The sequence below is a fragment of the Amphiprion ocellaris genome, chromosome 12 (assembly GCF_022539595.1).
Source record: "Amphiprion ocellaris isolate individual 3 ecotype Okinawa chromosome 12, ASM2253959v1, whole genome shotgun sequence".
Taxonomy (NCBI): domain Eukaryota; kingdom Metazoa; phylum Chordata; class Actinopteri; family Pomacentridae; genus Amphiprion; species Amphiprion ocellaris.
This window is the reverse complement of record NC_072777.1, coordinates 7,791,988-7,819,558: the sequence shown is the minus strand read 5'-3', so window position 1 is coordinate 7,819,558 and position 27,571 is coordinate 7,791,988. Positions and strand designations below refer to the sequence as shown.

Here is a 27,571-nt window from a genome sequence, read left to right as displayed (position 1 = left end):
ACAGCCAAAGATGTTTTGACAGATTAAAAATGCTGGACTGGACCGATTTGCAGACACAGGCTGTATTTGACACCATGTTAAACCCCTGTCTCTGTCATTACTGCATTATAGGCAGGAAGGTAGACGGGAATTAAGCGGAGATCTGACACTTTAGCTGGAATATTTTGTCTTTCATTAAGTTGTTAAACTTTGTTTATCCAGTCAAAGTTAAGTGAGTATTCACACTCTTTTTGGGCTTTCACTGCTAAGTAGTCACATCTGTGCGCACCACACTATGAATACTTTCTTTGGTGCTGAAATGTTGACATTAGCAAGCTACATATTGAAGATTATATTACATTAAAACTAATGCACTTCATTGAAAATGTCTTGAATCTGTCTGGGTGAGACAAAGTGAGGGAGAAATAATAAAGACTCCATTTGTATGTGTATTGTATATTACAGAGTGCAAAATATTTACTTACCAAGACTTTGGTTTTCTAGATCTAAACCAGAGTTAGACAAGAGCTGTAATGTACGTGTATTCGTGACACAGGATAATACTTTCATGGTTCGGTACTCAAGAGCTTTGACGCATGAAGGTCATAACTTTATCCAATTTACAGGGTTCAGCCATAACTGAGAATTAAGGTCAAATAATTATGGCCAATTCGACACTTTTCAAAGTTAATATATTTTTTGATACTAGATGACAAAGGTGTTAGTCTTGTGACTCCAAAAGCGAAGTGTATATTGAATTGGGAATTTTGTGTATCATTACATGGTTAATTAAGACTAAGTTTAAATGTTGTGGGCTAAACAAACTAAAGAGACAATAACGTAACAAATAGAGTCCATCTATTAGTCGTGCTGTATTAAAGGGGCACAATGAAGGGGACGAGACCAGAAGACTGTGTTATTTAGACATCATTTTAATAACTTTTAATAGATTAAGCTGTTTTAGAAATTCAGTTTTAGGATTTCTTGATTTTATGATATTTTATGAAAAACTAAGGTAACAGTAAATGATACCCAAACGCTTTATTGTAAACATCTACACATTTTACCGAATCACCACTTGATTCAACTTGGACTTGTTTTTACCATAGTTTTACTCACACCGTTTTCCAGTGAGGGCCTGTCACTTTGACTTCCAAATAATGTTATCAAAGAACCTTGCTTGGTCTTAGGCAATAAACTATAAAACTTAATTACGCTAAAATGCATGAAAAGAAACCTGAAGAACATTCTTTGGCCAGACTGAACCAAGATTAATTTGTTCAGCTCAGATGTGGTGCAGAATATTTGGCATTAACCTGCTCTGGGCTACCACAGTGAATACAGAGTCCTAACAGCGAAGCACAGAGATGGGAGTGTGATCATATAGAGCTGCATGAGTGCAAAAGGTGTTGAGGATGTGACATTTATAGATGGCACTACAAAAGCATGCAGATACACCAAAATATGGCCTGTCAAAATGACTTCCAGTCTGCAAAAGTTTGGCAGAAGATGAAAATAATGATTAAAAATGCAAAATTCGAACAAGAGTTTCTAAAAAATGAATACTTGACCAAATACATCACCTGACTTGAATCCATCAAAACATGTTTCAGGTATTTTAAAGAGAAAGGTAGTTTACATTAGCTCTGTTTTAAGTTTGATTAAGTTTTGATTTTCAGAGTGGGTTCAACAGTTTTCAAGTTAAAACTTTAAGTTTCGATGTCAGTTCAGTTTTTGTTATTTTTGAGAGTATTTTTCTTTGGTTAAACACATAAGAGATTTCCTACAATAGTTATATAATATTTGTTTTGATAAAATATTCCATTATATCACTTTGTGCTGTAGCCTCAACTAACTTAAAATGGACACAGCATCACTTCTTAGCCAAGATACATTTTTATCTTCACCTTGAACATTAATAAAAAGGTCAAACAAGAAATATGGAACTTAGAAAGTTTCTTCCATCACAAAGACTCAGTTTTCAAAGTCATATTGGATCACATTAGTGAAGGGGGTAAAGGAGCTTTTTTCTTCTTTTTATTACAACTTAATTAGTGATAATGATCTTGCTGTGGATGGCAATAGATCCTGAAAGGCATTTTTTTCCACATGACTATTAATTTTCAAAGGAAGGGCTGTGCCATGAATGAAATATAGTGTGAAGGTTGAGGAGAAGAGTAGCAGCTAATCTCTACCGCCTGTTTGCCAGCATGAGTTTTGACCAATATCCAATTAATGGGAATGGTTGGATGAAGTTCAATTTTGAGAAGACTCAAAGGCACACACAAACATGCATTTGCATGCATACACAAATATAAATAAATGCACTGACAACATACAGGAACTCGTGTATGAATACAAATTATCCCACACTTTTAAAAGATGACAGTTTCATAGATTATTTTGTCTAATGTGTTTATGTCTGTGTGTAAATTTAATACAAGTTCAATACAAGTTTGAGAAGAAACATAACTCAACAAAAGAAAACCTATGTATTTATTGTTCCAAAAGTTCTCTCTTTCTTTTCCTCTTTTGGTTTCTTTGGTCACTGTAAATGACATGAAATTACATTTAATAACCTGCAACCCAGAATAATAAGTGCCTGCCGTCTAAGACTCCCTGCCACCTCATTTACAATGGACTGTAGGGTAGAATATGAGAGAAAAACAAAAAACTAATCTGAGACAGGCAGTTTAATTGAAACCAGAGAGGGAAACTACCAGCAGCCAACTTAGGAATGCTGGTTGTAAATTCTGGTTGGCATGTTGGTGACCAAATCATTCTGGAAGTCCAAAACACTATTCTTAAAAAACGTACAATTTGGCTTGTGTAATAGCAAAAGTGGCTGGTGAGTTCTGGAAGTAAACAGATACTGTGGCCAGTTTGGACTAAGAAAGTCAGCTTCCTGCCTTCCTCAAGAATCCTTGTTTATTGCAGTGGCAGGGTGATTCACAGTACAACTGTTCTGCTGCTGGACACTGTGCAGCTCTCCTGGTACAATTAGTGGCTACATGTCTTGCCAAAGGGCACTTCTAACAACAGTTTCTGAGCTATGCATGGTTCTGCTCTTTCAGTCCATCACACAGTCCACTCCTGTCTCCAGCTGCCATCTGAAGAATGCACTCTGCTTTGTCTGTATTTTATCTACTTAGTTCTGTTTTATTCACATCTAATTCATTTATTCATTATTAGTTTTTCTGTCCTTGTCTCCTGCGATACATACATTTCCACTTTGGTAGCAACGGCCATAGGTTTACTACGGATCTGTTTAAGCCTCCAATAACTGCACCTTGCAGCTCTAAATTCAGAAACGGTGAACTCTGACTGCCACTGTAACCAAGTGAGCTGTTGTGGTCCTGTTTAGTACTACTGACCACTATGTGTGAATCAAAAAAATATATCACAATAGATTACATGGTAGCTTGTACTTGTACCTGCAAAAACTCTGAATCTCCCAGAAACTGAACAAATCAGTTATATGCCCTAATTCATTCTTCATTCTTGCATATATTGTATATATTATTGTTATTATAATTATTATCTTTACTGTACATATGGTTAGCGCTGCTCTGAAAGATTTTTGCTGCTGTAACACTGGAAATTTCCCCTGACCTGGGGAGTAATAAAGGACTATCTTATCTTATCTTATCTCTTATCTTATACAGAAAACAAGAAGGTCAAAAATAGAAGGATCACCAAATTTACTTTGTCTGTCCTCCTGGGCCTTCAATGTAAAAGGTTCATCAGGGTAGAACACATCACAGAGAGCAGGGTAACCAGAGACTATAAAATACTGTGTTTTACTTATTCCACATTCTGATTTTGATCATCTTATCCCCCTTATAGGGCACATAATGCTTGTGAAACCTTTATGTCATTGCTCATTCACATACTCTTTATAAACTGTATCATCTACTTTAGTCAGTCAGCCCATCTTTCACCAGATTAGCAACTAGTCGGTCAGCCAGAATTTATCAACAAATGTCTTGGTAACCCAGTTAAAATCAGTTTCTTGAGCCAAAAGACTCCATCTCTATATACGTCAAGAAGCCAAAAGATTAAAGGGACTGTTTATTGCCACAGGAAGAGAATAATATTAAGAATCTCATTCCAGTAGTGCACCTGTCAAGGGGTTGGACATATTAGGCAGCAAGATCCACGCACTTGATCAAAAATATAGGTGATATACGGTGAGCAAAGGCTGGTTTGTGTGGTCTGATCCCACAGAATAGCTACCTTTCCACAAACTGCTGAAAACCTTAATGCTGCTATGATACAAAAGTGTCAGAAAGTACAGCACATTTTAGCTTGCTGAGTCATGTTCATAGCTGTGAGCATCTACAATGGACGGCTGAGGGTCAGAACTGAATGGTTTGATAAACATGAAAAAGAGCTCAAGGTGTTAACTTGGCCTCCAAATACCCCAGATCTCAATCTGACTGAACATCCGTGGGATGTGCTGAAAAAAACAAGTCTGATTGATTGAAGTTCCAAACTCGCAACTTCCAGGTATTGAAGGATTTACTGATGATACCACAGGACTCCTTTAGAGGTCTCGTGAAGTCCGTGCCTCAGTGGGTCACAACTGTTTTGGCTGCACAATATTAGGCAGGTGGTTTTAATGTTGTGTCATATAAATAATTATTTTGTATTCTCTGGGACTGTAATGCTGGAGACATTTCACCACCATTTCAATATGTTTCCTCTGACAACTGGGTCACAGAAAACATCTATATTTTTTTACAACTCAGCATTGGCAATCTTTTTTCTCTCTGGCCCCCCTTCCACCCTCCACCCCTTCATTTCCTCCTTCCATTCCTTTCCTCTTGCTAAACATATCCCCCTCCCAGCCGATGGAAAGTCAGACCAGAGCTGCAGGGAGACAATGCTCTTTCTGTAAGGACCGCTGGTATATTAGTGTGCTGGTGGGTGTGCGTGGTCGTATGGTGTCTGTGTGGGAGTGACCATGTGTCAGCCACAGTCATACTACTCTCCAGAGGTTAATTAACCTACTTAGATATCTACTTGCATACTGGTTCACATCTTTGCAGTGTCTTGGGACTGTTGTTCAACCGCAGCCACCACCCTGACGGGAGCCTGTCCAACAAAACAGCTTAGTGCCAACAGAAAAATGTCAAGATGTACTTTTGACCTGTGGAGAGCCAGAAGACTGACAGTTCTTCAGCATATAGAAAACACTACAAGCAGAAGGGGGTGGATGAACCAACTTGCTCTAGCAGCATGTGGGTGGCCACATTGAGTGCCACTGAAACCAGAAAGTCTGCATGTAAAATAAAATAATAAGAAACGTCAATAAATATTCTCTCCTTGTCAGGGTGTGAAAGTTCTGACAGCCAATACAAGCTTCAAAAAGAAAGACAGGGTACATCAGGAATTGACGAAAAGCATAAAAAGTAGTCACATTCTGTCTTATACTGCTTTTGCTTTGATTAAATCAGAAACAACCACCAGACGACAAAATAAGAAGATATTATTTGGCCTGGTTCTGTAAGGACAGCACTTGAATTAAGCATTTTGGTAAAACAAGGAAGCACTGATGACTAGTAAAGTGAAACAAAAATGTGACAGGCTGCAATAATTCCTATTACTATGGGTTTTATTTTCATCTCTAACCATGGAAAGTGTACGTATTACAAGTGCAGCAGCTGCACATGCGCTAGAAAACAAACTGGTGGCTTGTTTTGTGTTCTAGGACCTAATCTCATTTGGCGGTTAAACATACCATTTTCTTTTTCTTTGAGTTCTTGATCAGTTGAATACGATAAAAAAGAGGCTATACTCCTTAGGGTTGAAAGGTTGTGATCTTATTTCCTAGTGTCCATACAATAAGTGTAGCATAAATGTAATATGCAAGTCCGCAGCTGTCCATAAACTTTGAACAAAGCTTTCTATAGTCATTTCATCATTTGTTAATTCAAAACTTTGATAAGTGCAGCCGTTGTTAAATTCACTTTTCAACTTTGCTGCAATATCACTTTCCTATTTTAGTTGTTATTTTTAGAAATTTATGTTAACTTTTACTCTTTAGGCACGTGTGTTAGATTTTTTACTATATTGTTTTAATTATTAAGCTCTTCTGACTATTTTGGGTAACATTTGGCACATCAATGTCTTTCAAGATGAAAACGGCTCTTTTTAATACCAACAGTTATGGATAGGTGATAACTTACTTTTACATAGTGGTTTGCTCAGATACAGGAGACTTAGAGGGATACGGAAAAAGATGTGATAAGTGGCATTCTAAAGCTCATTCAGACAGGATTAACAGGTAATTTTATTCATTAGTCCACAAGGGACTGTAAACGTTGCAAAAGTACAGGGTCTGCTCCGTGGACATTCAACAGGACAAACCAATAACCAGAATCATCAACTATAAATCCATTTGAAATCATAGCAAGAAAAAGCTTCAAAGCTTGCTCGTAAATCATCACAATTTATTTCTATTTAGTTTCACATGATACAAGTTAAAGCTGACGGCACATCCATAGACACACAAGAGATATGAAATGCTAATAACTAATTCAGCTATAATTGAAGACAACAATTTATAAAAATACAAGCTAAAAATGGGGCTAACGTTTGGATATGGGCTCTGAACTGACTTAAAATCACAGATGAGGGCATGTTAAAATTAAAATCAACTGTCCTCCCTGAAACAAAGAAATCATGTTTGAATAATTAAGTTTCTGCATCCCTGATTCAACTGAGGCCGACGCATGTCGACAAACCCCACGTCTCCTTGTTGTCCACAAACATTCTTTGGACCTCACATTGGCTTAGAAAGTCCTTGCTGTGGGAATAACGCATTGTTTGACTGCAAATATGACCTCCACCTACAAGATTCATGTTGTGTCTACGGGATTAACAACAACAACAGTCAATCTAAAATGATCATGTCAGAAAGGAATGCTTTCTGATGGAGACAGATGTGCGCAATTTCTCTATGTCACACAAACATCTGGGTTGTTTATGTGTCTGGAAGAAAAGACAAAGACAAACACACACATGCCATCCAAAGTGTTGAAATGCTGATAAAATCCTGATGCAGATTGAAAAAAAAAAAAAAACCTACACAAGCAAGCTGGACACACACGTGCTGAGTGTATGATATCAGCTGTGTGCTGGCGGTGTTATCCATCAGTGGGAATAAGTTATCATGATGTCATCACTGACATAGAAACCCCAAAGCACACTGGGAGAGATGGAGTGAGGGGTGTGAGCTGGTGAATGCAGAGTGTGAAAAAGTGGAAGAGCTGCGAGCGGGAAAGGAAAAATGAGGGAGTAAGGAGGGACAGAAAGTAGCTTTAAAGAGTGTGTGTGTGTTAACTGTACATGCATGTGCAGCTGAGGGTTCCTCGAGGTGATATCATGGGTTAGCAGGCAATGTTTGGGTCAAACACACCCACACATATGTGGAGTGAGTGGGCGTGGGCGAGCAGATGGCCTTTATTTTTGCGAGGAATTCATCAACATCAGGTCACTGACATGAAAAATACGTTTAGAGTTTCCCCTACAGGGAAGGGAAACATGTGTAAGCCCATAGGTACGCATGTCAAAATACATTTCTGGATGGGCTTGGGTCTTCCCCAGGGGCTTTTGATGCAATTTCTTGCTCTCAGAGTGCAATCTGAAAATGAGTCCAGATGCTGTGGAGTCCCATGTGGCTCAGTATAAATTCTACTTGTAACTGAAGTCACTAGAGTCTTGGAATTATCAGAATAATCACATAATTCACTGAACAGAGCGCTACGGTCCAGCAGTTTGCTTATGAGAGTAAATACACTTAGCTGCAGTCGCTTTTGCACAATTAACACTCCACTTGCTTCAAAGGTCAAAACTCTTTTCTTAAACTGTTTTGTCCGTAAGGACTGGAACTCATCTAATGAAGGAAATCAGTTCGCTGAAACCGCAATCCCCAGAGAATTCCTAATATGTTGTTTATTCAATCAGACACATTGAATATTATGTTAATAAACACTAAATTCAGCTAGAAGAAAAATTCTGAAACAATGACAGGAGACAACTTTTACTTTTGAGGAATTTTACCTTTGTTCCCTGACTGTGTACCATTTGCGTACAAATATATTAAGGGGAGGATTTATCCTCACAACACTTTAAAACATCCCACTGCAGCAGCAGAAGTTGAAAATGCCTAAGTAGTGACTGTCTGTAAACATGTAATTCTAATGGGCTGCATTTTAGTCGCTATTTGATATTCGTTCTGTTGTCTGACAACAGAAAAGTAAGTAACTGATAACAGCTGTATTTGTTTATTCAACTGCATTAAAATGCTGGAAAAAAATGTTGAGCAATAGCACAAGTAAACGGCTTCATATCAGCTTTTATTTTACACTTCCAACTTTCTAACGACCCCAGAAAACAATAAAAATGATTTTTTACCACATGGGACCTTTAAACTTGATGCTTTTTTGAACTTTAGAATACACAAGACGCTATGTATCATTGAATTGACAAGTGTGCATGTGGCTGTGAAGAGGCACACCCTTGCTTACGGTACTTACATGAATTATATAATAATAGAAACTGAGGAGTGGCCCAGGGAACACGACAGAGCTAAGGTGTTCATCCGGGTTCCTCATTCCCCAGATCCAAATCTTAATGAGCATCTGTGGGTTGTGCCAGGATAAGCCTGATCTAGGTAGGTCCCATCCTGCAACCCACAGAACTCACTGCCACTATCCTGGTACCACAGGACATCCCCAGAAGTCCTCTGTTCATGCCCCACTGGGTCAGAGGAGTTTTAGCAGCATAGAGGAGACCAACACAATATTAACTTCAACTTTATTTATTAGGCAAGTGGTCATAATGTTATGTCTGATCGGTGTATTTCATTGTCAAGTACATTGTGAGAAAAACTGAGAAACATATTCAGCTGCCTGCCCAGCTGGTCCCTCATCTCTTCAGTCAGCAGCTTGGGGAAGTGGTTGGCTATCTCGTCATGGGCGGACTTTTGACATCCTTTTTCTGCTCTGTGAGCTTAGTCCAGCAAAGCATGAACCAGTTTTTCTACAGGTCCTGGTTGAAGTTACCCTCCAACTGGCAGCATATCTCCCAGAGTGCAGAACAAAAACTGTACTCGCCAGCTGAAGTGCACCTGCCAATTTCTTTCACATCCAATGCAATGAATATGAGAACCGACTCATGTAATATATTCCTGATCCTGCCATATTGTTGTTGCAAGATAATCAGAATTAGGAATAAGTTTTAACTCATTTGCAATTGCTTTGTCAAGGCTGAGTTGCACTAATACTCATGAGGTGTCAGAGGGAGAATAATTGATGCAATTAAGCTGAAGTGTGATGCCATGGAATGTGAGTGCTCCAGTGTGTTGTGTGCCCAGTCACAGTGTGGCAATTCTGCAGTTTTTTGGCTACAACAACACAATCACTCCTCCACACCAGCTCTCATCGCTAGATTTGGCTGCCTCTGACTTATCCCCAAAATGAAATTCAGGTTGAAGGGTTGTTGTTTTGATACAGTTTAAGAGATGCACTGTAGATGGCGGTTATCAGGTACAATTTCATATTTTTATAAGCACACTCTCTTCAGTTTTTGATCAATTCTCATGTATCTAAAAACAAATAGGGAATGCTCACTCATTAAACAATGAGTAGGATATAAGAATAACGTAGGAGAATAACGTATGAGAAATATAGAGTAGAATTGGGAAAATTATTTGCACAAATTGTGTAAAACCCTTTGCAGGGAGTTCTTTATTACTGCATTTACATGTATCTTTATTAATAGAATGAAAGTAAAAAGACAGAAGTTAGTGATTTTAGAGATGAAGAAATTAAAAACATATCTTAGACCGTTTCTATTTGGTCTTTGAAATAAAACCAAGGCAAACATCAAAGTGCGTTGCCACCTGCCAAAAGAGCTATGCTTCAGGAATGACTGGTAAATTAAACCATTTCAGTTGTGGGCCCAGCAAAAAATCTACTACAAATCTGTTGTAGTGAACTTCAGGAAGAAACAGCCCCTGTGGCAGCTGAACAAAAAGGTTAGTTTCTTGCCCTGCTTCTTCCCACCACATGCTTCCCAGAACATAATGAACTTTAAAGGCTGCAATGGCCATTTTGTTGTCTGACCAATTCAGTCAATCTGTCCGGGATCTAATGGCGTTTTCCCAGGCTTTCTTTCAGCTAAAGGTTATATTTTATGGTGTGCAGTAAGCCTGGCATCAGAGGCCAGAGCTTTTCAATGTGACAAAGGTCAGGGATTCAGACTTGATCCTTGGAGGATATGAGGGGAACACAGAATAATAAAACAAATATCAACTCATTCTCATGTGCATAAGCATAAAGGGAGGCCAGACACAGCCTAAGAAGATTCACACACACATACACAAACCAGTTTCCTATTTGCTCTATACTAATTTCACTCTCTGTCACACGTAAGTTGAAACTTACTTTGGACTTAAGAACACATTATATGACTAATCTACTCTCCACACACTTCTAATCTCCCAAAGTCTCCGGTTTCCACCACAGGGCTTTCCTGCAACAGACCCAGACCTGATAAGGCAAACAATGCAGACTCTAGCTTTATACACACACACACACACAAATAAACACCCTCTTGCACACATGCATAGACTATACCATGCCAACAAAGGAAGCTGGCCTAAATGTTCATCAAAGACCAAGCACAAAAGAGAAAGCTGAGGATTGTTTCACAACAGGGAGCACAGCGTTGTGTGTTTTCATATATGTGTGTGTCGTCCAGTGCCATATCGGTGTGTCCCACCTGCTTCCTCGTCCTCGCCCATAGCGATGGGCCCAGCCTGAGGAGTCTCTCCGTTCTTCAGACAGTTGTGGATGTAGGTGGCCTTCCAGCGGGCATACTTCCGATGCTGGATGTTCTGGTGGGGAAGGGGCAAAGAGACATGGAAAGAGTTGTTATTCATTTTGTAAGGTAGTTAGTGGAGAGTAGGGGTAACAAAATGTAGATAGTTGGTAAATGGTAAGAAATGAGACAACACATAGGAATGAGACGTACAAGAGGCGTACATATGGCGCAAGAAGTAGAAGTTAAAGTGGGCATGGTGGTGGGCAGGGGGCAAGGGGTAGATCATGCCATGCTGATGATTTAGGAGAGTCTAGGTGATTAGCATAAGGTAAAGGGCACTAGTTAATTGATACAATCCACATATTAGTTAGTGGCAACAATAAAAGCAAGGGAATCCTCAGGAGCAGAGTTGTTTTTTAGGTGTTAGAGGTATTTAAAGACAGACACTTGTTATAAGAAAAAATAAAAACTGAGAAGAAATTACCAAAGTGAAGGCTGAGATATGTAAATCAGAGTTTGTATTATTAATTAATGTCCACAGGATACGTCATTTCTAAGCTTCACAGTTAGTGTCTTGTAAGCAGCCGTGCAATGTATTCTGGTAGCACTGCAATGCATTTCGAAAGATGGGGCATCACAACGGCATAAAGTTGAGTTTTAGTCTCCTTTAGGACTGAAAAGGGTATCTATTTGATTGCTGGAGAGGTTTCTAGTGAGGTAAGTTTTAGAAGCAAGGTTTGAAAAAAAGTTGTTCATCACCATGGAGCAGGACTTAAAATGGTATATACTGGGCATTTCATAATCAAGGAAGAAGCATATGTTTGGGGCACCATCTGTAACAGCTGTAATTCATCTTTGCTTTAAACTCGTCCTCAGTCTTCATGAATTCATTTTCATGGCAGTAATACACATTCTGCTAGCCTTCAAAAACTAATACCAGTTAAACTTGGCTAACTGAATAGTTTTAAGCAACATTAGCAATACTAGCAATCCATAATATAACATTATCTGGAGAAGACTTAAGCTTGACTTCTGTGTTGAGTCCTCACAGAGGCTATGCCACATGCAATGCAAGCAAACTACGTTATTGTGAGCATCACTGCGATGTGTGGTTACATTTCTAAGTATAAATCAAGCCTTACACCATGACTCTCTCCGTTCAAACATTATTTTTCATTCAACTGTGTACTCCATAAAGCTACTCACGTTTTCACGACAGAAAAATTCAGTCTTATATTTGGGGAAATGTGGCAATAATATAGTTCGTAAAACGGTCAGTATGAAGGGATAAACAAGTAGAAGAGGAAACTAAGGTAGTATGTTAACTGGGGTAAACCTGTTAAACAATACATGAGAATAGACTGATGTGACAGGATGTTTAAAAGGTGAAAAGAGTTGAACAGGGAAAGAGAAATGAGGGCAACAGATTTATACTGACATGAAGCAGATAAGAATGAATGGACAAATTCCTGCCTCTAACAGATAAGTGCCATGTTTTAGCAGCTGCACAGAAACAATGGGGCTCAGGATTGGTGAGATCTGTTGTGGCGTAGGGCTGTTTGTTTAACCTCAGACATGCCGTAATAAGAAAGCAATGGCTAATTGCAGTCATTTCTAATCACTGAAATAACACTGCTGTGGTATTAAATCTTGCCATGACAGGAATTTTTATATCAATGTCATGAAATTTCAGAAGAAATGTGACTCACAGTGAAGTTATTCAGTGGAACAATAAGAGGAAATGGGAAGGACAAGATTTTTTTTTTACAAAAAAGTCAAAATGGCCTGTTGCATATTTTTTGTTTGGCTCAAGTGAGTCCTGGCCTTTCCTTCCAGTACATTTTTTACCATATAAATGTGGTTTGGGGTACAAAAACCTCCATAATTACTGTTAAATCTAGCCACTGGGACTCCCAGTGTTCTATTGGCTGACCAAAGCTTGTATTTCACAAATAAATTTTGATGGGTCTGGAATGCTACCAATTACTAACGACATGTTGTCAGCATATGCAGTTTGAAATGTTATTTCAAGTGCATTTCGGAAGATCTTAGAGAGTGTTCATTGGAATCTAGTCAAGCTTTAAGATTTTAGATTCCATATGATGGTCAGAAAAATGCCAAAGCGATTGACAGATAATCTTTTAAATAACATGCAGTTTACCTACCTGCCTACAGTCTCCTGTAAAGAGCCATGATTCAGGTCAAGAACGGAAAGATAAAACTCTGAATGCAAAGTGTAAAGCCTGAAGCTGCCTCACAGATCTCACTGGCTCATGGTAGGGAGTGATAATCAGTTGTGGGATGGGGAACAGATGGCCAGCGCTGCCTTTGTCTGCAACAATTCAGCACCGTGACAGCCTGAGTGATAGAAGGATGTAGATATGGCTTTCTGCTGAAATACAAGTGTTGATAGCATATTAGTGTGGTCCTCTGCGAGGCTTTATCGTAGGTAGGGTTAAGTGTTTGTTTACACATTCAAAGAGTATCTAGCAAAGGGCCCCACATTTTCATGTCAGGTGCAGTAGAATTCTATATGCTGCAGGAAGAGGGATTTGAGGTTTAGCAAACCACCTAGGCTTGACTTCAAGTTACATTTCTCAACTGATAATTTGCTGTATGCAGGATGGCAGCTTGAAATTCATTGACAGGGCTGTCGTAGAAGTTTAAACGCTCATGCTGAGAAGTAACGATGCATTCACACATACAGATACAATGGAGTCTCTTTTGTAGTTATCTCTTGCCTCTCAAAAGCTTGAAGCTTGGGTGTGTTGTACTACTAAGCATGTCATTTACAGCTCATTTTTTTATGTTGTCACTACACTGGCACACAAGAAGTAGTTAATTTTACAATTTTGTAATTCAGATCCCTGCAGCTCTTTATAGAGCTGCTACAGAGAATCTGGGAGCCTACAGCACAGTGATCAGCCTGTCCTCCATTCGGTATTTACAAGGGGGACTTTGAGCAGTTAACAATTTGGTGCTTTTGTTTCAAAATGAAATATAAAAGACAGACTATTTCTAAGCAGTTGCTTCCAGGGGTCAACTTAAAGAGCACACAGATGATACCTGCATTCAACATGTGCAGCTCAGTGACCTTCAAGTTTGTGAGAAGTTGGTCAGCTATGATAGCATGCCTTCCAGGTTCAGTTAACAGAGAATGGAACCTCCCATGTTTGAGACTATAAAGTAAAGATGTTTCTGCCTATGTCACTGAAGATCCAGTGGTTTTTAAACAATTCGTCTGAAGAGGGTGTCCTACCTAAATGTGTCTTCTTTGAAATTCATGTTGAAACTTATTGTTTCAGGTTTACTTTTACCTGAGACTTTCAGTTTTGCTTCCTTTAGGGTTTTCCTCCATTTTTAGCAATTGATAGGCAGCAATGTAGAGCCATTGCTACATCTATTAACTCAACTAGTACTGTACATCTGACCATGAGGACAGTATTCATAATGTCAGGATCAGTATGACATTAATCCTTTCAGAAACTTAACCTTTAGTAGTACATCCCTCACAGTAAGGTCACAGGCAGCTACAAATGGTAGGAGGGGATCCAGTTTCTTGCTCCAAGACACTTGGGTGATATAAATTCTGGCAAACATGAGGGAGCATGCAGCTGATTCTTCTTCCCGCAACTCACTCCGCCACAGAGCAGTCCAGACACAAGTCATTCTCAGAGTATAAGGGCTCCTGATGAACGACAGTGTTGCTTAACACTGCGCCCACTCACCTGATCACTGACTCCACTCAGCTCAGCTGGGAAGCTGCTGAAAACCTCTTTTTACTGCATGAAACTCAATCACTCCTGGCTGACTGCAGAGCACTCACCACCGGCCACTCTGAGGACTCATTGTCTGACAGCAGACTCAGAGCAGGTGTATGCGTGTGTCCATCAGACCTCACTAACTGTATGAACCTAAGTGTCCTGTTGAAGTTTTAACAGCTTCTAGGTGACTTGACAGAATGTAGAGAAAGAGGTGCTGTGTGTCACACACTAACACAGAAATGGTTAGGTATTTATGTAACCACACAGTATCTCACTGAAGATTATGGATGTGCCAGAAGGGGAACGCTACCTGTTTTGCTTTTTTTTTTTGTTGTTGTTGTTGCATTTTTCCAGGTGTTGGGACACATAGAGATAGGGATTTAGAAAGGTCACATGTCAGCCCACAGGTCAATTACATACAGCTTCATTGTATGCCTGAGTTTACGGTCAGTAACTACTGAATTAAAATCAACTTTCTGACTTCATTTCCTATTGAGTAGTTTTAAATGAGTTGAAATTCACTCACTGAACAGGCCAAAGCTATATACAGTTGAGTCAATGAATGCTTCTGTTTTCTGTCACCTCACATCAGCTTTTAGTTCTAGTTCAAGTGGTACATTTGCCATTCATCAAAATGCAAAAACTTCATCAATAAGACAAGGTCACATGTTTCTTCTCCTTCTCCTTTTTTTTTTTTTTTTCAGTTCAAAGGCACAGATTCATAACCGTTATCAGGCTTTGGCTACACGGATAAAACTTGATAGCGGGATAAATGTTTGTTGGTTTTGGTCTCTTGTAGGGATTTTTAGATCATTTGAAAAGGATAAAATAAAGCCAGCTGCATTCTTTGACATGTTATTCTGTTTTTGTAGTAAATAGATTTTTGCAGACATCAAACTTGTGATTTCCAACAGGATCTTTATCTTACCTCCTCTGACAACTCCCCAAACACAGACAAGACATCCAGCAGCAGGCTGGACGTGTAAAAGGACTTGATCATGTTCCTGGAGGGAGAAAAGAGGAGAAGGAGGACAGAAAGCGGGAATTATGGGATATGCAAGGGAGGAACAAAGGTACAAGTAGATGAGAGGGTCCAGAAATTAAGAGAAATATAAGAGGTGAAAGAGGGAAGTGGGGAGAAGAAAGAAAGAAAAACACACACAAAAAGTTATTAGTCTCTCATTTTATTGCTAATCAGACTTGATTGAAAAAACAAGCTGTTAACTCGTCATAGCACATTTCTTTTTTTCTTTTTACTGAAAAAGCCATCTTAACATCTGTAAAATATACCAAACAAGGGAAATCCTGAGCAATAACCTAGTCAGGAATATCAAACAGAAATCAAAAATCGCCTGAATTTCTGAGCACTTCAAGGGGTAAACGAATAACTGGCAACAGTGTGCTGGGGCATGTTCCTATTTGCAACTTAAAGAAGGTGCTGCAAAAGTATTGGTACTTAATACCACAGGAAAACTACAAAGGTGTTGTACAATCTCTGCCTGGATCTCATAGCACTGTCTAACACCTGACTGAAGTGTCAGATTCCAAATGTTACAAAGAGTTTTGGTTAGATCTTTGCAAATATGTACCAGTATTAGTTGGTTTTGAAGCTCTCATTGGCATCACATCAAAGTGGAGGTCCAGGCTAGATGTGAAAGATTAAATGAGCTACGTACTGCTGATTACACTCAATGACTTCAGGATGCAACATGGCAAGCAAATACAACTATCACATTAGAACCTTTGAATGCAAATGAACATCAGTGCCAGCATATTGTGCTGTACAGAGGTCACTTTAAAATATATCATTAGAAAAGGGATCCATTAGCCATGATGTAGGGTTGATTGCATCTACTCTCGTCGGCGGATTTGATCCAATATGAAGCATTTATTTCTTGAAAATTTGTTCACTTCAACCCAGTAATGATTAGCACTGACATTATTAATAGTTTTCTTCAAACTCGTTGCCACTCCTGTAATTTAATTTCCATCACGAGCCACATTTTTGTATTTTACTGTATGAAGAGCACCTTTCTTCCTTTGGCATTTGTGTGAAAATTAGCCCCAAATTTTCTCACATTTGGCAAACTGCTGCCATTACAAGTCGTCCATTTCTTTATGAGCTACTACTGTTTGCACCGTAGCTATGGATTTACATGCAACTATCACTGGATTTCAGAGATTCTGAAGAAAACCTAAAAATACGATCATCCTCAGGCATGTTCTCTACATTATTTGCTCTTTTTGTCCTAGCTAAATATCACACACACACACACACACACACACACACACACACACTGTTAAGGTAAGAAAAATGAATGGGCTCCTTGTAGTGCAGTGTGTGAGCTGCTAAGCAGTGGCCTTAACGTGTTGGAGGAAGTTTCTTATTCCACCAAAGTTTCCCATAGACCTTCACCTCTGTGCCTCAACATGTGTGCTGTAACTGTGGACATAATTATGAAGTATTTCTGCCTCTGTATTTGTGCCAACATGTATATTTATATGACCATGCCTGTTTTTATTTGTACGACTGTGTGTTCACTGTCTTTGTAACCACGTTCTAGTGTGTGTGTGTGTGTTCAGGGGTGACATAACACACTGCTGAGGCCTGGCTCCTGTTAGCAACAAACCGCTGCTTCTCATAAAACCGCAGGCTGTTTATTTTCCCCCTTTAGTGAAATGCAAGTATTACCCAATCCCTCTTTATATACCTGCTGGAAACAGAGCGCTTCTGAGTGCTTATTTACATCGCAAACAACTCCAGAGAACCTGTCGCCTGCATCCATTCATCCTCCACAACCTGCCACAAGCTGCTCACACTTACTGACAGGAAGGGAAACTGACTTTCTTGCTGTGGCAGCCTGTACATCCCAGAAGAAAGGCTAGCGTGTCATTTGCTGAGTTCATGAGGGAAAAACTGCCCTGTATTTGCACCGTGAACTATCACAATCTTAAAACATTCCTCGGGTTGTTCCTTGTGTTTTCCTAGTTGAATAAAAGTACCTTGTTGATTTTCCGGTGCCTATTTTGGATTAGTGTTGCCAATTTATGTTGTCCTATGCAGTTTTTCAAGGACTGATGTCAAAAGAGTGAAAGTCCTTCTTAAATCATTTGTAGTAAACTGAAAGAATGGAAGTAGAGCGAAATGATATTGTCTGTTGTCTCTTAAAACCACATGAGCTGTCGGTGTCATGAGAGGGATGTTAGCCATCTCAGCTACTTTTGAAACATCTGGATGTGTGAACTTTACCAGTCAAACACACCAGATGCTGACAAAATAAGACCCACAAAAGGTCATTGCTCCAATGATTTGAAAATGGTTTAGTTTTGCAAAGCAGTCGTATTCATGCACGATGATCGTTAAGCTGTCTTGGTGTTGCTATAACCGGCGCAGGTAGCTACTGTGTTAGCCATAATGGTGAAAAGCAGTTCTTTTGTTGTAGAGATAAAGTGGTCTGTAGCTGGTCTACATAATCTGTTTTCTCCACTCATAGAAAGCGGGCATTTAGATAAAATTAGTCAATTTTCTGTCTTTTCAAAGTAATGTTTGATCACACCTGTCTGAGTGCGCTGCAGCCACCAAGCAGAATCTACCACAGCCTGCACTGTGAGGCGTTTAGGAAACGTCAGTAAATGTAATGCCTATTGTTAAGCAGATGTTCAGCAAGTGAGGTGCAACCAACCAGTGCTACCAGTGACAAAGTTAGATTGGAGCCGTGCATTAGAAGTTAAATCTGAATGAAACAGACACACACCAATACAAATTTTCAATCACAAGGACAGCTACGCCCTAATGCATACCCTGCTTTATCGTCCATTTCCCCCAAATGCAACCATAATTCACAAAATGAGCACCATGATGTATTGAATGAGACATTCAACTCGTGATTGAAGCCATGAACCCATTAGAAAAATGTTTCCAAAGGTAACAAGTCAAGTGAGAAGCAGGGTCCATTTCTCATAGACTTCTATAGAATCATACTTCTTTTATAAACAGTCAATGATCACAAGAAACAACACAGCAGGTATCTTCAGAATGTCAGTTCAGATAAGGAAAAACCCCTAATAAAAAAAAGGGAAAGAAAAAAACAAATGAGAATATAGCCTTTCCATATGAAAGACATAAAAATTCTTTCGGATTTAATTCCCAGATGTTTCCTGTCAGGGATAAAAAAAAAATTAAAAAAAAAACTTTAAAATTCCATATGTTATATTACAGATGAAACATGGAATGACAGGAATGAATGGGGAGGAAAATGTACAAATCATAGAATATTCTTTAATGCAACTTATCCAGTTACTTAAACCTGGCTTCATAGTAGCCTATCTCCTTAAATATGATACATACATATACAAAAATGATGAATTTATCAATGATTACAAACTCCAACCAGGGACATGAACAAGTATATTCTGATTTGGAAAACCAGGTCCTTAAAAGCAACGTTTCTTTATACTTCTTGTTTACTGTGCAATTGTGAATGATTTGACTGATAAAACTGATATTATTTTAGTTTACGGCTATTTTTCAGTTTGTTTTCCCCTTCCCCTTCTTCTTGCACTTCTTTTAAAAGGTTATGTTACACTCTTGGTATTTAAAAACTGAAGTATAAACATCATTGTAACCACGCCCAAACCACCAGGGGGAAACACTCCTGTTAAAACAGCCTTATCACGCAGGTTTTCATATCAAATACTACACAAGCAAAGGCCAAACACACACATTAGATCAACAGGCTGCGGTGTTTTCCTGACCTACATAAAGTAGCAGCTTTGCACATGAAGCCAAAATTTTCTACTTCCATGGAAGGAGAACTGACCTGCCATATTTGAAAATATCCTGGACTGGTTGTACAAACTGTAAAGTCAAATATGTGACTTTGTAAAAAAAAGTTCACTTGATTTGGCCCGAGAGATTTGAGAAGCAGTGCTTAGTTCCATCAGTGACGTGGGAAAGTCTGGGTCTGACAGTCTGATTTTGAGAGTTGACACACAGTGACGAGCAGTAAACGTCACTGTTTGCATTCAGTGAATCCTTTAGACCTGATATCAATTAACATAACCTAAACTTTAGAGTATAACCACTGTCACTAATTCTGTTTTTGCTTCCACTGAACTCCCTCTGCTGTGGGAGTGTGAATGTGGGCCTTAAATTTCAGCATTGGTCAAGTGGTTTAGGTAGAGATAATATGTGGATTCAGAATTTATGTCTGTTTTGCTGAATTTGACTGAGATAGTGATGGAAAAGTATTTTAATTACATTTTCTTGTAATGACACAGACATTTTCAACATTATGCCACATTTCTAGGAGTGGGACAGCAAAACAAATGTTGCATCAGTATAAATCATTTCTGTCTTGAAGAAAACAAATCTTGGAAATGATTGCATCTGGCATTCTCTGTTCTCCCTTTCACTATGCTGTCTTTTGGTTGCAGAGAGAATCCAGCAGCGGGCTGGTTTTAACAGTTGGAGCAGAGAAGGAGCAGGACCCTGCCGGGCAAAGCCACTGCCCTGAAGGACTCTGTGTTTTTAATGATACTGATGTCTAGGGTTTGACTTTTATGGCATCTTAGTGAATACGAATCCAATTATTAAATCTAAATCCTTTTATATCCCTTATAAAAGTTTAATTCCATCATCAGCAAGTTTAAAGCAACTCAAACATTCAGCTTAGGTGTGTCATCAGCTATTTGTTTTCAATAATCCAGAGCAGTTACAGTTCTCAGCAACAGCTGATAAATTAATCATCAACATTAATGAGGCCAGCCTGATTGATATTGGCTGTATTAACTGATGTTAACAGCTGGCTTTTACAGCTCATTTCTAACAAACTACTGGCTGGTGATCAAGTTCAACAAACTGGATCCATTTATTTTGCATATTTCTGCTAAAAATGTGTTGTCCTGTGATGCATCTACAGCGCTTTAAAAATGTGCTATTTGTTTCGGTACTTTTGCTACTTGGTTCAATGTCACTGTAATATATAAGCTTTAAAAAGAATGTGTTTACTTTATTAGCAATTAAGATGTAATCCAGATGTGAACCCTGATCTCTGGTGATGTCACTGAATATAATAATATCACTGGAATTTGTTTTCAGTTCATTATTCATTCATTCATACAACAAAATTAACTCACTCTCATCATGTTTTTGAAGTCCAGGTTCGTCATCCTGCTAATTTTGCCTGTCTTAGTGATTATAAATCCACTTATTAAATCTAAATCCTTTTACATCCCTTGTAAAAACTTTAATTACAGCATCAGTAAGTTCAAAGCAACTCAAACATTCAGCTTAGGTGTGTTATCAGCTATTTGTTTGCAATAATCCAGAGCAGCTACAGTTCTCAGCTACAGCTGATAAATTAATCGTCAACATTAATGAGGCCAGCCTGATTGATATTGGCTGTATTAACTGATGTTAACAGCTGGCTTTTACAGCTCATTTCTCACAAACTACTTGATCCAAATAATGGAGAGACTCCTTCACAACTCTAAACATGAGCTTCAAACAAGGCTGAAGTGAGACTACGCAGTATTTCATTTCTCCATAGAACAGCCTTCAGTCTGCAGAACATCACAGTTGACTGGAGGTCATAGAGTGTTGTGACACAGTGATGCATCTTTTCACTCACAATCTTTGGGAGAGATCAGTCGGACGTTAACTGTAAATAGCCAAAGCTGGTGTGAATCGCCAAAAACAACCGTCTGGTAATATTACCTGCAAGTTTTCATCATTGGTTTTCAGTAGTGAAGAAGGAACTAAGGGTAAGAGGTTTGCTGGTGATCATTTTTGCATATTTCTGCTATAAATATGTTATCCTGTGATGCATCTAAAGAGCTTTAAAACTTTCCTGTTTGTATGTTTTGGTACTTTTGGAAATTGTTTCAATGTCACTGTAACATAAAAGCAGGAGAACAAATGTGTTTACTTTATTCGCAATTAAGATGTGATCCAGATGTGAACCCTGATCTCTGGTGATGTCACTGAACACAATTAGAACATTGGAATATGTTTTCAGTTCATAACAGTTATCTCAAACTGACTCTTGAAGAATAATCTTTTTGAAGTCCAGGTTCACCATCCTGCTAAGTTTGCCTCAGAGGTTTAAGTTGCCATTTGAATGGATAAACCAAGTACACAATGGAAGACCAGAGAAACTAAAAACTGCTGGTGAGAACTATGTGCAGAACTTATTTTTGTAAGTTGCTGGTATTTTCTTACATAACAGGATACAGTATTTCTTACTTTGATGATTAGCGTGAAGCCAAAGCTCTGGTGTTGATGGAAAAGTGCGGTGTGGATGGAGGGAGATGAAACGACTGTGGTTTGAGTAGAGGGGAGGAGCGGCAGCCACCCATCACATGTTCGTCCACCAAGCCATGTGCTGTACATGCACACACATTCAATAAGCCATGTCTGTTTTCATCGCTTTCCAAACTGATTCATGGGAGCATTTTGAAATGCAGCGCCACTTGTCTTGTAAAGAAGTTCTCATAATTGCTTTTACAGATTCACAGATATGTCACAAAAGTACACAAGAGGGGTATCAGTTTGTAAAAAGTTTTGCTACACACCCTTGTTTGTGGTTGGGGGAAAGATATGTTTTAGGAACAATGATAATTTTGCTAGCATTAACCAGCTCCTCTCCAATGAGGCTTTGATAAGGTTAGGGGGAGTTGAGGCAACTACTGGGTTAAGTATAGATTAAGATCCATTTCAACAGTAGACATTAATTTGTTTTAGAGTCAACTAAAAAACCCAGCAACCCGTTCCAGGTTTTCAGGAAGACGGGTGAAAGAAAACCTCTATGAGACAATGGACTGATATCATTAAACACAGACATAAACTGCACTAACATGCAGTTATGAACATGTGTATATACTGACATGCATGTTAACATTGTGCCCCAAGAACACATGTGGGAAATACAAGCTAAGAGGGTTTGTATGAGTCATTGACTGTTGCTGAGACAAATAGACTGAAAGGCTATGAAACGGAAAGTCTTTTAATGGCGCTTCTCTGTGTGCGTTGTGGCTAAAAGCTATCATGATTAAAAAAAAATAAATAAATAAAATAGAGCCAGATGTTGGCGTCATTGATAATGTAATCACTTGGGTGACATTGTTATGTAGCTGGCAGGCGGACATATGCAAAGTAAAAAGAGATTTGTAATTAGGAACATGTCTAATTGACAGAGGAGAGAGGAGGAGCAAGGAGATAAACAAGAACTGGGAGAAGGAAAAAATGTGTTTTTTTTCCGAGAGGTTTCAAAAAAGCTCTTAGAAATGATCCTGTGTAATCGGTGTCTTTTAAAGCAGTATTGTGATCGGCTGGTTTATAGTTGCGGGTCATAGCAGCAGTCACACAGCTCAAATTTTGCTATCGGTGTGCTCACTGTGAATTTAGCACAATTATTTGACTGTCAACCTACTTCCCCGATTGCTCAAAGTCACTCAGTACAACAGAAGTTTTTACTTATCAGCCAACAAAAGTAGGCTCTACCACGCCTGCCAAATGAAGATAAAATTGACGGCTGGTCTGTCTTGTCTTTAAGCTTCTCCTTTTCAAGTTAATTTTATGATGCTGTCAACAGGTAAAACCACTAGATACAAACGCATTCCTTACTTGTGGAATCGACCGGCTCTGTCTTCATTGTCGGCGTACAGAAACATTTTTAAGGCGTAGTTTTCAATGTGGGCGTTACCAACCACCTCCTGGCTGATGGAGTCATTGTCACTCAGCTCCTTCTTCATCTGTAAAACAAAATAAAACACACAATTACTCAAAAACAATTAAAAAGGTCATGAACTGAGCTGTAAAATCAATGTAGCAAGACTCAGAAAATATGTGTTATTGGATATGTGATTGGAATAGACTTTTAGCATAACGAGCCAAAAACCGAAATGAGAATGAATTTAGTAGCTTTAAAAATGAAAAGTGGCTTCATTATTGATATAATATTAGTCCGATAACAGATCATACACGAGCATATGCAGCCCATTACAATCAGATCACACTAACAATAAAGCAGTTTTTACCATGTTTTTTTCTTATTATGTTGCGCTATCATGTGGGGCTGATATCTTCCTTGTATATCATACAAATCAACAGCTTTTTAAAGGGATATATTTCAGTGCAAAATATGAGCTAGCAGAGGTCTGTAATACTACCAACAGTTAAAAGAACAGACAAGCTGTCGAGCTGAGAAAGATGGGGAGTGCCAGTGGGATACAGGATTCTGGGAGTTTTAGGTTTCAGAACCAATGATACAGGCAGACCAGCCAACATGGATGAAACTCTGAGCATTATATGCCACAAGAAAGCTGTGTGCAAAAAAATTCTAACCCTCACAAGACTAATTCTGCAGTTGTACAACCACCCTGAGTTGCTCACTAGTATTAACAAGTTGAACAAACTCTACATCTGTAAAGTGACCCTCTAATGCTAAAATAATGACAGATAGCCAACACCCCAAGATTTTTTGGTTTATCCTATTTTTTCATGTCATTCTTATACTATATATTTTCTCTAGATCAGTGTGTGGAAATTTTGCAGTATTTTTTGGGAAGTTGTTATTGCATTGCACTATAGTTGGATGTGAATGAACAATTGTTGCTTTTATGATGGTTGTTAGTTTATTGCATGGAATTGGGTTTGGTCTCAATCTGAGACTTACTGGTGACTATATTATATCTGATATTAGAATAATAATTATTATTATTAATTATAATTATGATATTCAAATTTTATTTATTTATTAATTTAGTTATCCTTGACCTTTTCCAGAATATATTTATTCATACATGTGTCTACTTACTTTACTATCTTTTTAGAAATACAGCTTTAATAAACCTTCGAAAGCTTTTACAAACTGTAGCTGTAAATGCATCTGTCAAATCAGTTAATGCAACTATCCAGTGAAGACTGTTGAAACAAACACAGGATCCTCAATGTGTGGCTTAAAAGACTTTTGGTTTAGTGCATGAAAAATAATCCTCAGCCGTGTTCAAACATTTCAACTCAACCAAACACATCCTCGCCTCATTTGACGCCATCTAGCGTGACAGTTCATCTCATTTCAGCTGCCTCTGCTTTGTATACGTTTTCTCTGCCTGTAATTCCTCTTCTACATTAAATATCATGCTCACTCCCTGTCTGTATGTCTCTCTCGCTCCCTTACAGTGTCCAGCAGGAATCTGATTTCTTGTAAAAGCACTAATGCAAACACACCGGTACCTTCCAGCAGATGGACCCTGACCAGCTTGAATAGATACACTGTTCTCTGACTTAATCAGACCAGACGGTGTGTATGTGTGCCACAGCAGAGGAATGTAAACCCACTGAGCTGAGTGCAGGACGACAAGAGGACAACTGGTCAGAGAATATAAAGAATGTGAGATCAAAGAAAACTTAAGAAACTTTACACAGGACTCTCAGGCTCATTGTCAGGGTTCCACATCACAGTCAACCAAACTTAAAGTCAACTACAAGAATACAACAACTTTTTTTACTGTAAAAAACTGCAACAATTTAAAAGTGAGTCACAAGTTTGAATATATCATTGTATTGCCTGATTCACTTTTGGTTTTACATCATCTTCGCGGTGGGTAACATGACTCAGCAAATAGTTGAGAGGGTCCAAACCAACCAACCACTTTTGGTTAAAAGTAAATAAAGAGCACTGAGGCATGAGGAGAACTAAATTATTCAATATGGTTCAAATGTAATGTTAGAAATACATTAGCTCCATCATGATGATTGTTTCATCATCTTGTTTTGCCTGATTTTCTCCTGTCTCCTGCCATTTCATGCTTTGTCATGCAGCTTACATTTCAAGGCCTTGAAAAGAACACTTCTGAGCTCTGTTGCAACAACATGATGTCACATCACTGTCCATAGAGTTTTTGCTTATTTTCTCTGTTAACTGATACATAACACCTAGGATCCTCGTTATGCTTCAATGGCAGCAGCACTTCAGCTGAATTGACTCTATTAGTTTGTTTAGACCTGATGATCCATGTTATCGCAGCATGATGTGACAATGTTTAAAAGAGTTTTTTGATATTTCAGGGATGTTTTTCTTTCTAAGCCTTCAAGTTGTCCATAAATGTTCAGTGGGGTTGAGCTCAAGTGACTGTGGAGTGAAGTCCATACAAGTCAACTCTTCTTCCTCTTGTTTGTTCTTCATCTCAAACCTTTGAGGTGTGCTCTGGTTCAATATCCTGCTGTAGCATGAACCCTTCTTCGCAAACCAGAGGGAGGAGCATGTCTCTGAAGAATGAAGAACAGCTTCTTCTTGGTCAGGGTGGATTCGATTCCATGCAGGTGTCCAGCAGCATGCTTCGCTGTCTGTTTGACCCACTGTGGTATCATTCTCTCTCCTGTCGGTCCCCCTAAATAAACCCTTCTGTCTCTGCCACAGATTTTTAACTGGAATTTATCAGAAAATAAGCTGGACATTAATTCTGCCATCAGATATATGACAGATGGATGAATATGAAGGCAATGAGGAAGCAATCTGGATCAGCATAGTAGTTTAAAAATGTTGATGATTCCAATCATCACACTATCAATTCCTTGAAAAACAATGAAAGGAACACATCGATGTGTGACCACGCTCAACCTGACCATTGTTGCTGGTTCATCCCTAAAATAACAACTGTTTCATTAGCGTATATTCAGAGTATAACCTCTGTGGCTGCAGCAGTCGACTAACCTCTAAATTTAGGAGCATCTGGCTGGTAACTTTGGGATATTTCCCACCATGGACCATATGAGACAGATTTTTAAACAAGTGATTTTCCACCGTCCGAGTGAGAGCGAAGCCTCGGAGAGTTGAGCCGGCGATGACAGTGGAAAATAGAATTAATGATTCCAACATGTATTGTACGTACGAGCCAGGTCATCAGTGAAAGAGGAAAAAAAGGGAGAAAGAAGCTGCTGTGGCTTGTGTTCTGACTCACTCGCTCTATAGAAATGAGTCACAACTGCTGGCAACAGTTCATAAAGGAGTGGAACATAAAAAGAAAACCGCAGGGTGTCGGTCTGTTTCACGAAGAAAAAAACTTCACAGACCATCAAATATTTTACTAATTTGGCAGTTAAGAAATTTAAACTAGATATCAGGTTTGTCTTTGTGACATTGTCAAGTCTGACTGCAGCTCAATGCCATCAACAGCACCTTGGGAAGCTTTTACTGTGTGGTAACAAGAGTGAACTGAAATTTAACCACTCACTTAATTGAACCTAATCCAAGAATACCCTCTGAAGACAGGTACCAAGGTAACAGCACAGAGAAAAGCAAAAAGTATGTGAATTGTCTAAGCAAAATTAAGTGCATATCCATGTTTAGGGCTTTACCTGAAGCAGATTTTTCCGTTTTGACACTGAACCAAATCAGTGTTTTTAGCTTGCTAATAACTCCACCACCCAGTTGGCAAATGCACACAGCCCAACTTTTCATATAGTGGATCAACACCAAACCAACCCTCTGGGCCCAACCTAATTATACTTCTTGGCTGTAGTCTCTGTTACCAGGCACTTGTCTTTGAGGTTCCCTTTCAGGCTCGCTCCAAGATGTAGCCACAATGTCATCAATCAGGTAGCTTGCTTCCAAAATTGCAGCTCTAAAAAGGTTGCATTATACTTCAAATGCTTTTTGGAAAGCTTCAGGAACTCCCTCCACCCACACATCAACATCAGAATATTGTCTGAATATTTCTGTAACTTTCCAAACCTGATGAGATGGTTTGGGCATTTGATTACGATACCTGTCTTTTGCGGGCTTCCTTCTGTATTAGCGCCCGACTCGGTTTACAACGTCCTCGACTTATGTCATTTTGCCGTTACGTCGGAACTGATTATGGGCCGGTCCTCTGTTCAACGTCGGAACTGGTTCAGTGGAACTAGTTGGTGAGCGGAGCGGATAAATATATCATCACGTGGTGAGTGGAATGGATGAATCCTGTATGTGTAAACTGAAAGATATCGTATT

General features: G+C 38.9%; 1 protein-coding gene across 3 annotated transcripts in view; it reads right to left on the bottom strand.

Moving 5' to 3' along the window:
• Positions 1-27,571, bottom strand: part of vta1 (vesicle (multivesicular body) trafficking 1) — a 77,906-nt gene that overhangs the window by 27,110 nt on the left and 23,225 nt on the right. For all 3 annotated transcript variants that reach the window (XM_023288264.3, XM_023288272.3, XM_023288279.3), the window contains exons 3-5: positions 23,203-23,330; positions 15,505-15,580; positions 10,771-10,885 (exon numbers count right to left, since the gene is read on the bottom strand). In XM_023288264.3, coding sequence (XP_023144032.2) covers positions 10,771-10,885; positions 15,505-15,580; positions 23,203-23,330 — 319 coding nt within the window. The remainder of the gene's footprint in view (positions 1-10,770; positions 10,886-15,504; positions 15,581-23,202; positions 23,331-27,571) is intronic.